We start from the raw sequence: 13,476 nt of genomic DNA, 5'->3' as shown, positions 1-13,476 counted from the left end.
ACTTTACTGTCTTAGGAGCCCTAGTTTAACAAATGCAAAAAGAACAATTCTGAAAGAAAAAAATAGACCAAAAAAAACCCCTCCTAGCCTTTCACAAATCCAGAGGACAATTAAAGTATCATGGTGTTTACAATGTTAACAGTCATTATTTTTTTCAGCAGGACTACTGACATTTTATGGGAACTGTTCCTTCTACATTTCTGAGTTAATGAGACAAAACCTACATTGCTAGCAAGCTCCCCCGAGGCTTTGGCGGCCAACAGAGACATGGCATCCAGCTTCATCTCAAATCCTTTCTCCTTTGTCTTCTCCCAACCTTCTTTGTACTTAACCTGACAAACAGAAACACAGGTGAACAAGAATTGCTACCCATATTCCTGCTGAAAGTTGCAGAATTTTTTTCAAACTGATTTCTTCGATTATTTGCAAAGCCATCATCTTGGCTGTTATTACAAAAACAGTCATTGTGATCATTATCATAATTCATTGATTCCATAGATATATAGTCACTAGGAGCAGTGGTAATAGGCCAGGTCCAACAGAAGACCTGTGTTCTTCCTTATTCTCTTATTTTGGGTTGTAGTTAACTATTCACAAAAGGAATATTATATTATCATTCTCAGGGTTGCTCTGAGAGTAAGCAAAACCTAAACTAGTAAAGTGCCACAGAGATATAAAGTGTTGGTATTTGAAAGGTAGTAACTACTGTTTGTGGACTTCTCCTAAGTGCTTTCGACTCAAACTGCAGATCTTCAAATTAGGCCAGAGGCTCAGAGAAATTAAAGAGCTCACCTAGGGCCCCACAGGTAAAAAGTGGTCATCCTGCTGTGCACCAGTGGCTCATGCCTATAACTCTAGCTACTTAGGAGGCTGAGTTTTAAAGGACCACAATTCAAAGCCAGCTCAGGCAAAAAAAAGTTCATGAGACTCCATCTCCAAATTAACCAGCTCAAATCTGGGCTGGCAGCATTGCTTGAGTAGTTGAGCACCAGCTAGTGCTAAGGCTCTGAATTCACATCCCAGTGCTGGCAAAAAAAGTAAGTGATCATGCCAACAACTGTGAACCAAGTCTATCTGAGACCAAAGTCAATGTCACCAATTGTATCCCTACAAGAAATACTTCCTGGGGGAAGTATTATAAAAACTCTGTATCGTATAGTACCATATGTACCATAGCATATATTATATTTCATATCATCATATATCATATTACCTACCCTAGTATAGAACAGACTTTCTAAAAATAGTTTCTTTTTCTTCTCTCATACCACAGATCCCCTCTAGAATAAGAAACTTAATGACAGCTCCATAGTGGCATCAGAAAACTCTAATGATTAAGATTGTTCTTGAAACTTAAATTTCTTCTCCATAGCCACTAGGATGATGAAAATAATGGTAGTGACAACAGGTGGGTACATGTCCATACATATGGCCAAAATATGAGAATTAAATTGCTAGGCCCAATTCATCCCTATTGAACCACTATGTGTCATGATATGGGCAAATTTATATAGTAGAATGAGAGGCTTCAAGGAGCCACCTACTGGTTTACAAATGCAGACTTTTCACTTTAATATCAAACCATTACCTCCCACCACATCCTCTCCACATGGCTCACTCACCTCACTGAATAGTTCAGCATTGGTCTTGGCCTTTACCAGCTGAGGTACATCCTGTGGTAACGTGTAGTTCAGCTTATTTTTTTCATAGTCAGCACGGTAATTCACCTGTTGGATTTAAAATACTTCTGTAGGGCCAGGTGTCAGTGACTCCCATCTGTAATCCCAGCTACTCAGGAGGCCAAGCTCTAAGGACTGCGTTGTGAAGCCAGACAAATTCTCTAAGACTTGTATCTTCAACTACCCACTAAAAAGTTAGAAGTGGAGTGCTTGCTTCGGCAGCACGTATACTAAAATTGGAACAATACAGAGATTAGCACGGCCCCTGCGCAAGGATGACATAGAAATTCATGAAGCATTCCATATTTTTAAGATAGAGACACAAATATCTTTTTTCTTTCTTGCTATTGTTTCTAATGTATTTATAATGTACCATGTGATTTTTTTGTTTCATTGTATGTTCCTCCCCCACTGTATGACCCATTTTCACTATATTTGATGTCGGTGCCCTGCGTCTTGTATATACACTTCTCTAATTTGGGGAGGGGAAGGGAAAAAACAAAATGCTTAAATAAGGATACAGGTTGACCAATTTTAACAATGAGATGTACAAGACACTATGTTGAAAACGAACTTTACCACTTCGATGGGGGTGGGGGACTAGTTGAAGAGGTAGGAGGGAAGGGATGGGAGGGGAAAACAAAGGAGTAGTCAACAATGCTCAATAGGAAATGTACTCATTACCTTGCTTATGAAACTGTAACCCCTCTGTACAGCATTTTTACATAAAAAATGTAAAAAAATAGAAGTAGAGATGTGGCTCAAGTGGTAGAGTGCTAACCTTAAAAAAAGCCAAGTAAGAGCCTGAGACTGATTTCAAACCCCAGTACTGGCACTAAAAAGAAAAGTAAGCAAACAAACAAATAAATATAAGAGAAATTACATTTATGAGGTTTTATATGGGTAGAAGAAAGGGAACTCTGGGGAGGAAATTCTGTTTCTCACTTTCCCCGAGACTCATTGCTGAGAAGGTATTTCTACGAAAGGCCTTTAACAAGGAAACCTGTAATTTGGGGGATGTTTTAAATTAGCAGAGGGAAGAAGTGAAATGAAAAATTGAGTAACCGAAAGGCACACTGAAATCAGTGAGTTTGCAAGGTCTCTGTGGCTGCTCTAACAGCACCTCTGACTTACACCAAGGGTAGCACAAACACTTTCTTAGTTTCTGACAGGGCTGCCCATTTGCTATCTGCAGGACAGATGCTCAACAATAAGCAACAGTCAATCTAATCAGTAGTAATCACTGGCAATGTATAATTATCAAATGTCCATTTGAAAAAAAATTGTAACCCCTAGAAACAGAGCACTGCCTCCTGTCCACATAAAAAAGCTAACCAGACGTGATTTCTGGACAATGAACACAGAGCCATCTGAGAACTGAGAAGTAGTCATACACAAACTAAGTCTGGACCATTGGATACTGATGATATTAAAAATTATCATTAATTTTTATTAAAATTGCATAATTATGTTTAGATTTATTTGCTTTTTTAGAGGTCCATTCTAAAACGTGTATGGTTGAAGTAATTTTATTCAGAATGATAAGGGGAAGCTGGATGATAGTCTTGTGGGGGTTCACTACTCTCTACTTTAGGATGTATTTGAAATCTTTCCTAATAGAACATTTGAAGAGAAAGGTCATAACTTCATGACCGCAATAAGACATGTTGCTATTAATAAAAGTCGAATCCTTGGAAGTGGGACTTGATGTGCAGAGGACATCAACAAACAGAAGACCCCACAGCCAGCTGGACAGAGACAGGTCACTTACGTGGCTCAGTTGCTGGGCATTGATCTTGGCTTGAATAATTTGTGGTGTATTGGCTATAGAGCTGTACTTGAATTTATCAATGCTCTGTCTGTAGTTGACCTAGGCAAAAACAAACATAGAACAACTTCACTAGTGGTTACATCTAAGATTTGCTTAGCCTTCTTCCCCAGATCAACTACATAGATATTCTCAACTTGCCAGGAAAAGAATGAACTTTCCCAGCTATATACCACTGGTTGTAGAAAACCAGTGCCATGAAGAATGAATGTTTGGACAGGTAATTTATAAAAGAGATCAACTAATTGGCCAGTGAACCTAGGATAAGGTGCTTATCTACATTGTTAAAGAAATGTGTATTGTAATCACGAGATACACTTCTATATGAACTTAAGGAGAGAAAATTGAAATTGCTGAAAATATCAAGCTTTGGCCAATATCAAGCTAAGGAAATCCCTAATACGGACAGATGAACAGAATGATATAAGTACTTTGGAAATTAGGGCACTTATGTGGACATATGTACAGATACTGGGTCCCAATAATTCTCTTCCCTCATTGTCTTATTCCCAATGAAAATAAGCACAGGTCACTTTATAAATTTTCAAGGAGTATAATTTATAGGTAGTATATTTTCCTTGTATGTCTTTCTTACACATCACAAAAAAAGATGTTAAAGAAAGAAAAGCTGGATTATAGGCCTTACTAAAGCCGTACACAAGCCTTCCAAGATGCAAAAGAGCCGCAGTGACCTTTCCAAGGACAGTCCTAGCATGTCCTAACTCTATGCAACAGCTCTTTCCTGGCCCTAATTTCCACCTGCCACAGTCCACTAATACTAAATTTGGCACTTTTCTGGAAGAGGAAGTGGAATCTTCAGTTTTGCTTTCTGCATCGAGTGCCTGGCTTCTCACTTCTAGATATTTGGGGTGAGTGAATTTTCTCCCTTCAAAATGCAAATTGCTCTTTGAAAGTGAAGGATCATTATGCATTGGCATACACATACACTCAGTCATCTCATTTTCCTCCAAATGCACCAGGTCCAGTGTAGAGAGAAAGAGAACTTGGATGGAATACAACAGCAGTGAGCTGGAGCGAAGGCAAAGCATGAGGTTGCGAACGGCCAATGGCCTCATTCATAAGTTCACAACCAGCTGAGCCCAAAATCCAGATAAAAGGAGTGAACTCATCTCTAAACCAACTCATCCACTCCTTCAACAAACAGTCATGGGAGTCGATGTCAAATAAGCAATCTTAAACACAGCCCTGCTCATGGAGATAGCTCACATGAGTCCTTGTTTCCAGGACCCTGAACAGATGCAGTCTCTCAGGACATCTGAGCTTCTCTGCACACGGGCTCCAGGTTAGACCCATTTACAAGCTGGGTCCGGGCTTGGCTTAGAGAGAACCATATCACTGTCAAATGCCCCTATACAGATTTGAAGTCTTTGTCTGATTGTATGGAACCCAGGATCCCACCCCGCATACCCTAGTGTAGGGCTTCTAGAGACTTGTGTTTTTCATTCCCACAGTCTATTGCTTTTAGCCAAAGCCAATACTGAATATACAGGGACTTACAAGTTAACCTCATGAACAAGGCCTGGGAAGGCTTGAGTACGCTTAGTACTGGACCACAGAGTGTTCAGTTGGCTTTGGAGTGCAACACAACATCACTTGGTACTTCTTTGTTATGATTCATGGAGAAAAGTTTTATATATCCTGAGTATACAGGAAAAACTAGGGAATATAAAGTCATTTCAATGTCAACTATTAATGAGATTAGAGAACTGTGACTTCCTAATGCATTAATTCAGAAGGAATATTATCAACTCATAATAGAGTCTATTAGAATACAGAATTATGCAGGATAAAATGGCATGAAAATTGTATTTTTAAGTGGCATATTCCTTCCTGATAATTCTGCATTAAGTATGTCACAGAGCACAATTACTTTTCTCTGCAGGACATAATTAAGAGTCTCCATGATTAATCACATCTCTGCAACATCACAAATGCTTGGCCATTGTGCTTCCATCTATATTGGGTGTCTTTGCTAAAGATAGTCTCATTTGAATTCTATTAGTGTTTATAAAATCCATCTGAGAGAATGCTCTTTAATTAAAAACCCATTCTTTATTTAATTCCATAGCTCATTTTACCACCTTTACAGACAGTGGCCATAGAAGCTCTTGAAAATGGAATCTCCAAATTTCCTGAATACAAAGGCCGCTGTGTGAGAGATGATGAACTCAAACACACACCAGAGCCAGGAAGACAAGGGAAAGGAGAAGACATACAAGAGAGCAGCCATTACTCAGCTCTAGCCCATGGCTGCCATGCAAAGACCTAAGGTTACTTTTTCCAGGGTTTGCAGATTTTTTTTTGTCGGTGGAGGGCCCTAACTCTGGGCCTGGGCGCTGTCCCTCAGCTCTTCAGCTCAAGGCTAGCACTCTACTACTTGTGCCACAGAGCCAGTTCAGCTTTTTCTGCTTAGGAATTTTGAACCTAGGGCCTCATGCATGCAAGGCAAGCACTCTACCACTGAGCCACCTTCTCAACCCCAGGATTTTCAGATTTTTAAAGAAAAAGTAAAGATCTTAATTTTTATCTGAGCTCACAACTTCCACATGTTGGTTCATTTAAAAAAATTATGCGGCCAAATCTTCCTGTCATCTGGATGTAGCTTATATACTGCCAGTTTAGAACCTATCACCAAAACCAATTTAATATATTTTTCAATCTAATTTAATTCTTGTATCAGACTTCCAAGGATAGCTAGCTATATTTCCAGAGTATAATTTGATCCCAAGTCTTATAGGGACACATGGAGTAGTCTGCCATGTTCCAATGGGAAAATGTTCCAATTGTGGGATTTGATCTTATTTTGTCTGTGTTCTTGATTAGGTAGTATTCCAATAGTTCTGTAGTACTACTACAAAAGTACACATTCACGTTGTAAAGAAATACTTTAAATGGGTAAGTGTTCCAAGGATGAAGTCCCCATCTCTCAAGAAGTAGCTTTGGCAGTAGCCAAGGTAAAGGTGAAATGAGTAGGTCCACACAATAAAACTTCCTGGAAGAATTACTGGTTCAGTCTTTGATATTTTTATATTTGAAAACCTTTTCAACTCAAAAGACTATTGTTTGCTAACAATTGCTCTTCAATGTCCAGGACACTGTTAGACCCAAATGCATTCTATTATCCTACTTTGAGCCAGAGGGGAAGGGGAGAGAGAAGAGGGAGGGAACAAAAAGGAACAAAAGAAGAGAGAGAGAGAGGACAGAAACAGAAAGAGGGACATGGTGAGAGGTGGAAAATGAACAGTACTAATAGGAAAACCTGTCAACCCCTGGATCTGTACTGGTCCCAAAGGAATTCAAGGAAGGCAGCACTCAACAGTTAATAAATATATTTCCACTAATTAAAAACCATGACAACAACTAATTTTTAAACTACTTTAAGTACCCATTAAGGTAGTAGATGACTTTTGTCTCTTTCTTTATACTTTTCTACTTTTTCTATATTTTCTATAATAAACATATAGTACAAGTTCTGGTGACCAGAAAACAATCAGTTTAAATTAACTGAACTGTTTTGTTTGAGATGACAAACTATCTCATCATTTGGTATCAACTGTGTATCATTTCACTCACTATCATATTGAACTCCAAAGTTTTTTTTCTTCTGTTAATAAAGGGTCATCATAGCTATGGAATAACCTGATAATTTTTACAAACTTGCCCAGCAGATGCAAGCACCAAATTCTGAGAAGAAACTGAACTCTAGGATATCTTTGAGACAGATAGAATTGTCTGCATTTGACACTGAATAGCTGTGTTTTGACTATGCATAAATGGACATCCTTTAGGGGAAAGTTCCCCTTTCTCAGTCCTTCAAACTCCTAGGAATCAGTGTTTTGTTTCTTTCCACCTCACTGTCCCCCAGGAAGGAAGTGACAAGTAATCAAGCAAATGGGCTGTTGGAAGAGGACTTACATCTTTCAAGGGAAGCAGCTTCATTGTTGTTTGGTAGGAAGGAGTAAGAGTGGCTGGATAGTTGTAGTCTACAATGTCATGTTTATAATCTGCCTTGTAGGCAATCTGAAACCCAAAGAAAGAGAAAGCAGACACCACTTACTTTTGACCTTGTTTGAATGTCATAAGAGTATTTTTAAATAGCCAGAAACAAAATTAATTCAGTTTCATCAGCTCCAAGGAAAATTAAACTGTGTTCACACTTTTGCCTTTAATTTGAATTCTTCCTAATTAATCCCAAATCACTTAACTTCTATCAGTAGCATATTTATTTCAGTTTCCATTTTAGTTATGTGACTCCTTGTTGTCTGTATTAAGGATGATTTGTTGCACATGGGTATACAATAAAAGTACTTTTTGATGAACCCCAAGAAAATAAATGAAAATTGAGGAATCTCCAGAGAATTTTTTCCCCCTTCTGATCAAATCTGATATACTCAGAGAAAACCTAATGTTAGTATGTTTTAATAAGGAAATCAGATCCATTTAAGTACTCTTTACTTCCAAGATTTTAACCTGCATTTACTACTCTTTTAATTGGATTGATAAAGCTAAAGATAAATCAGTAGCTTTTAGGATATAAGGAATACAAGTACCTGATCTATTTTGTTATCTCACTATGTTAACCAACATGGAGGCATAGTAGCTCTTCAAAGAATATAATGACTAAATAAATGAACTCATCAACCAACCCAACAAGTTCAAATAATTCACATAAGCTTTGGAACCTTGAAGAATTTCAAATTTGAACCATGCTCATCAATGTCTCTTTATCTCTCAGAAACTAAAAATCTTTTTTGTCATATTTTATCATATCAGATCAATTATAATAGATCAAAGTATTCTTCAAACCAGAGAAAGCTAAGATAAATAAATTGAGTCTTGGAAAATTTTATGAAATTTCATATATAGTTGATGGTATTGGTTGACACCTAGAAATTTGTATGGGTCCATTTTTACAAACCAGAACACAAATGTTTTAGAAATGGAGGTTGAAAAAGAATGGGCTGAATTACTATTGCCCCACCCACTGACTCCCACAGCCCCTTGCAAAAAGTACTCACGTTGCTGGCCAGACTGCCAACTTTCAGAGCATGGAGAGTGCGTCTATCCATGCCAACTCCTTCATAGTGGCCTCTCATGTGGGTCTGGTAGTTTTCTTTATATTTATTCTACATGGAAATACAAAACTTCCAATGAAAACTTGTCAACAGGTTGAAGATAAACTACTTATTTTAATACTCTAAGTCCAAATATATCAATCATCCAACATAATCTATTCACGGATCCATTGCATCCTTGAATAAAAATAAAAGCAACACCTTTTTTACAACTTCAAGCAAGCCTAGGAAGTAGGAGTCTGATGGGCACTGGGTTATAATGCAGACTGGATCTGTTTGTTTTCATATTATGAATTTAGCACATTTAGGAGTTGATAAGTAGAGCTCACCAATGGACAACCATCCATAGATGGCTCTGTGGGTGAGGTTGGTAGAAGCCACTGCATGCCATTACCTTTATTTCTAAATATAGTTGAGCCTCTGCCATGTGACCCACATGCATGGATTCAACCATGAATCAAAAATATTCAGAAAAAAAGATTGCAGCTGTACTGAACATGTACAGGATTTTCCCCCTTGTCAATACAGCATACCAACTCTTCACATAGCATTCATATCATATTAGTATTATAAGCAATCTAGAGATGAAGTGCATGTGAGGATGCATACAGGTGAGGCAAAGGCTACCAGTTTTTATAGGAACTTCAATATTCTGAGGATTTTGATATTCACCAATAAAGGAGTATCTAGAAACAGTATCTCATGGATTCTGAGGAATGACTGTAATGAGTTTGGTAAAATTCTGTGAGGTAAAAATTAGTTATTACTGCAGACTTGTAAAATAATGATGCTATATCTGAATGCTGCCTATCAAGTAAAGACAACATGGAATGATGACAAATCATAAATGGGAAAATCTAGGCAGCTCATAATGAAGCTCATTGGCATGACCAACCCCAGTAGACTATTAAGTTTCTATGGACTGGGAATATTTAAGTAGAATACTGTTGCTATATATCAAACATGATTCTGCTTATCTGACAAGCACTTTCTGAAAAGGAGGGAACTATCAGCACCCTCATCTTACAAGATAGGCAAAGTGGCTCAGAGAATCTGACTTACTTGCCCACAGTTAACCACTGGACTAATGATGGAACCAAGTATGTTAGCCCTAAAATAGATACTCTTAATCACAACATTTACACCACATTACTCACCAAGAGCCTTACACTATCCCTTGATTATAAATTCTGAAGGAGTCCTTGATAATATCAAGGATACATCATTTGAGCTTTTCTGAGAATGTCCAAATAGCACTGAGTTATCTGTCTCCTTGTTTGTAAGAAAGGAAATAATGTCTGGCTCCCCAGGGGGCAGTGAAGGGGTAAGGGAGATCTTCTGTTAACTCAGAAGCACAGAGTCACATTGAGAAGAGATGTTGTATGCTTAGCTTGGCTCTGCTGCTGGTGTTCATCACCAGTAGTGGGCACTCTGCTGTATAGAAGGGCTGTAAAAGGTCAGAGAGGATAGATAGGTCAATGCCCAGCTTACTAAGTCAAGTGTGAGGAAGGAGGAGGGATGGGAAAGTAGGACAGAGATGGACACTACATAGGCCAATTCCAGCTGCCAACTTCATCCAAAACTCATTGATCTTTGTGCCTGAGGCCATGCTTCTCCCAAAAGCAATTTATTAACATAGATTGTCTCTCAGGAGACTTACACATAAGCTCACAAAACATGCCCAAACACATGCTTAAGCATTAGCAACTCACATCACTGGTGAATTCTGAGATCTTTCTCACATTCCTGAATTGAGGGGTCTCACAGTAGTTGATACTGTGACCTTTACTACTTTCCAGATCCTTCTTATACTCCACCTTGCAAACCAAAAGACCAGACACTTAATAGAACCCAACCCAAAGTCACTCTTTAAAATGTCTCCAGAACTTGACTAGAGTAATGTGGGAAACATTTCAACCCATGATGTAAAAATATGAGGCCTAGGATACTGTATGTGTTTTCCTTTGCAAAAACAAATAGTAAATAACCAATTAATTTCTAAAAGTTAAAAATAGATAATCCTTTAAAAAATACTCTCTAAGACTTTACACAGTCAAAAACTGATAAAGCTTTAGTTGGTCATGTACCTCACTGGTAGAGCCCTTAACTAGTGCATCCAGGATCTGAATTTGATCACTGCACATCAAGATACATTTTGTGGGGATAAGGGTGTTCCTGGTACTTGAACTCAGGGCTTGGGTACTCTCCTTGAACTTTTTTTTTTTTTTTTTGTCGGTCGTGGGGCTTGAACTCTGGGCTTGGGCGCTATCCCTGTGCTCTTCAGCTCAAGGCGAGTCCTCTACCTCTTGAGCCACAGCACTGCTTCTGGTTTTCTAGTGGTTAATTGGAGATAAGAGTCTCATGGACTTTTCTGCTCAGGTTGGCTTTGAACCATGATCCTCAGACCTCAGCCTCCTGAGTAGCTAGGATTACAGGTGTGAGCCACCAGTGCCTGGCTCCTTGAGCTTTTTTGCTTAAGGCTACAACTCTACTTCTGGATTTGGGGTGGTTAACTGGAGATAAGAATCTAATGGACCTTCTTGCCTGGACTGGCTTTGAAAAGTGACCCTCAGATGCCAGCCTCCTGAATAACTAGGATTACAGGCATGAACCCCTGGCACCTGGATAAAACTATAGATATTTAATAGCAAAACTGGTTTTGGGGATCTGGTGATTATTCTTAAGGGGAAATGTCTTAAGAGGATTATAGGGAGATGTCCAGACTTCTCTTTATGCTCTATTTTTAATTTGAGAGCTAGTTAAATAGATCTATCCACATGTAAAAATCCTTCTCACTGTATACTTCTGATGTATGTACATCTCTGTGGGTATATTTCAATAAAAATTAGCCACAAAGGTACTTTACACAGGAGTATAACAAAGGTAGCCACACTGATAGAGTGTCTTTAATTTATAATAAGTCTACTAGAGCTCTCATGGGTGTGCCTGGGTTGAAGACATGAGGCTTTGGTTATTAATAGACTTTAAGTGTCCCAGGTTACTGCAGAAGATAGGTAAGGGTGAACACCATAACTACAGTGAGGGCAAAATGAACTTGAAGGTTCCCCTGTGACTTCTTACAAAGGAAATACAACTTAATTGTTATCATATCTATAACATACCTTTTAAAGTATTCAAGATGTGTTATAAAATGTTTACAATATAACACAAGGTAAAACAAAATAGAGTTGAATTCTAACCCAAAAGTGTGGACAGTTCTATGCAAGTGGCCTGATTCCACTCTGGTCCCTGAAAGTTCCTATGAATCAGAAACAGGAGTTTTACTTTTCCAGATCTATGACAAAACAATGGCTTTATCATGGCAAAGGTCCCATCTTGAACTAAAACATGACACAATAATAAGCATTACAGGCTTTGCCACACACATGGTTCATATATCATACACTAAGTTCCACATTGACAGATGGAACGTAATCAGGCAATACATGACTATGATGTGGCATGTGCCAATAAAACTTTATTTACAAAATTAGGCTGTGGGCTGCATTGAGCACTGAGCCCACAGTGTACTAATCCCTAAAGCATCAGAACCACCTATAACATTTGTTTAAACACAGAATCCAAAGCCTCAACACCCATCTACTACTTTAAAGTGTCTGATGCTCAGAAAGTATCACTGTAATTCTGAGCAGTTTCAAGTTAGAGGACCATAGGTCAATGCATGCTTTGGAATAGCAAATTATGGCCTAGCCTTTTGAGATTAAAGAAGAATAATAAGACATTTGCATCTCTGTTTCTGAGTTGCATATAACCTCTTATGGGAGTACTTTTCAGAGCCATACTCTTCCTTGTGCCAGAGGTTGACTGTTTGGGTACCTTTACAGTTCTGAAAAGGGATGCAAAAACATAGTAGGGTGTAAAAAGGACCTGGAACTAGAGATGTATCTTGCCAAGTAGTCCTAACATTGCAAGAAAGCTTAAAACAGGTAGATCAAACAATATGTACCTTCTAGCAGCCAGGTCAGACTGTAAGGTAAGAGGAATTTGCATGGTACACACAGCTACTCTGTATTCTTACTCTAATGATAAGAAGAGTCTGACATTAGAAACACCCTTCCTGTTCTTGGGTTTTTACCCTACAACAGTAACATGTTTTAAGTTATCTTTCTGACAACTAGAAATCCATTGCCTGGTCTTTTTTGAATAGCTATAACACAGTAAGGATTTGGGAAGAAAGTTTTGAACCACCAGGAAAAAGATTTAATTTATTTGAGCCTATCTTGCTAATCAGTTTTCCTGCACATTCATTCTCTGGTAACCCAACAATAGTACATGTAGCATCACACTCTTAGCAGCATTGTTTGAATTACAGGCCTAGCCCGTTTCTGTCAAGGAAATAATGTGGATGAAAACACGTGAATGTGACTATTAATTTCCATACGTACTTCACTAACAAGCTTATTCACACTCTGAGCTCGTTTAAGAACCAAGTTGTCTTGAGCTGGGAGAGAATGGTAATGCGCAGCGCCTTTCATCTTATGGAAGTCCTGTCTGTATTTGAGCTGAAACAAACATACAAGAGTGGTTGTTGTGAGAGAACTTACTCTGAAATTACCCCAGACTTAACATTAATATTTACTCAATAAAATTTTCTAGAGGGAAAAGAGTTGTGGACATTTTCCTCCATTAAATCGATAAACTGAAGATAGGATCCGGTAGCTTATTCTTATGATCCTAACTACTCAAAACTTATGAGATTTGAGGATCACAGTTCAAAACTAGCCCAGGTATAAATGTCTAGATACTCTTATATCCAGGTACATAACAAAAATTCAGATTTGGAGGTGTGGCTCAAGTGGTACAGCACCAGCCTTGAGGGGAAAAAAAACCAAGAGCAAACTCCAATAGCAGC

At 38.4% G+C, this 13,476-nt stretch overlaps 1 protein-coding gene and 1 non-coding gene across 2 annotated transcripts in view; one reads left to right on the top strand and one right to left on the bottom strand.

Moving 5' to 3' along the window:
* Window positions 1-13,476, bottom strand: part of LOC122115833 (nebulin related anchoring protein) — a 68,820-nt gene that overhangs the window by 41,565 nt on the left and 13,779 nt on the right. Inside the window, exons 11-16 of the mRNA XM_042689394.1 lie at window positions 13,010-13,126; window positions 8,547-8,654; window positions 7,444-7,548; window positions 3,451-3,549; window positions 1,623-1,727; window positions 225-332 (exon numbers count right to left, since the gene is read on the bottom strand). Of these exons, the coding sequence (XP_042545328.1) occupies window positions 225-332; window positions 1,623-1,727; window positions 3,451-3,549; window positions 7,444-7,548; window positions 8,547-8,654; window positions 13,010-13,126 (642 nt within the window). The remainder of the gene's footprint in view (window positions 1-224; window positions 333-1,622; window positions 1,728-3,450; window positions 3,550-7,443; window positions 7,549-8,546; window positions 8,655-13,009; window positions 13,127-13,476) is intronic.
* On the top strand, window positions 1,886-1,989 carry LOC122116044. Its single transcript, XR_006148862.1, has one exon. It is a non-coding gene; the product is annotated as a U6 spliceosomal RNA (small nuclear RNA).

This window comes from Dipodomys spectabilis, unplaced genomic scaffold, assembly GCF_019054845.1.
Source record: "Dipodomys spectabilis isolate Male_0828 unplaced genomic scaffold, ASM1905484v1 ptg000125l, whole genome shotgun sequence".
NCBI lineage: Eukaryota > Metazoa > Chordata > Mammalia > Rodentia > Heteromyidae > Dipodomys > Dipodomys spectabilis.
This window is presented reverse-complemented; position numbering and strand designations above follow the sequence as displayed.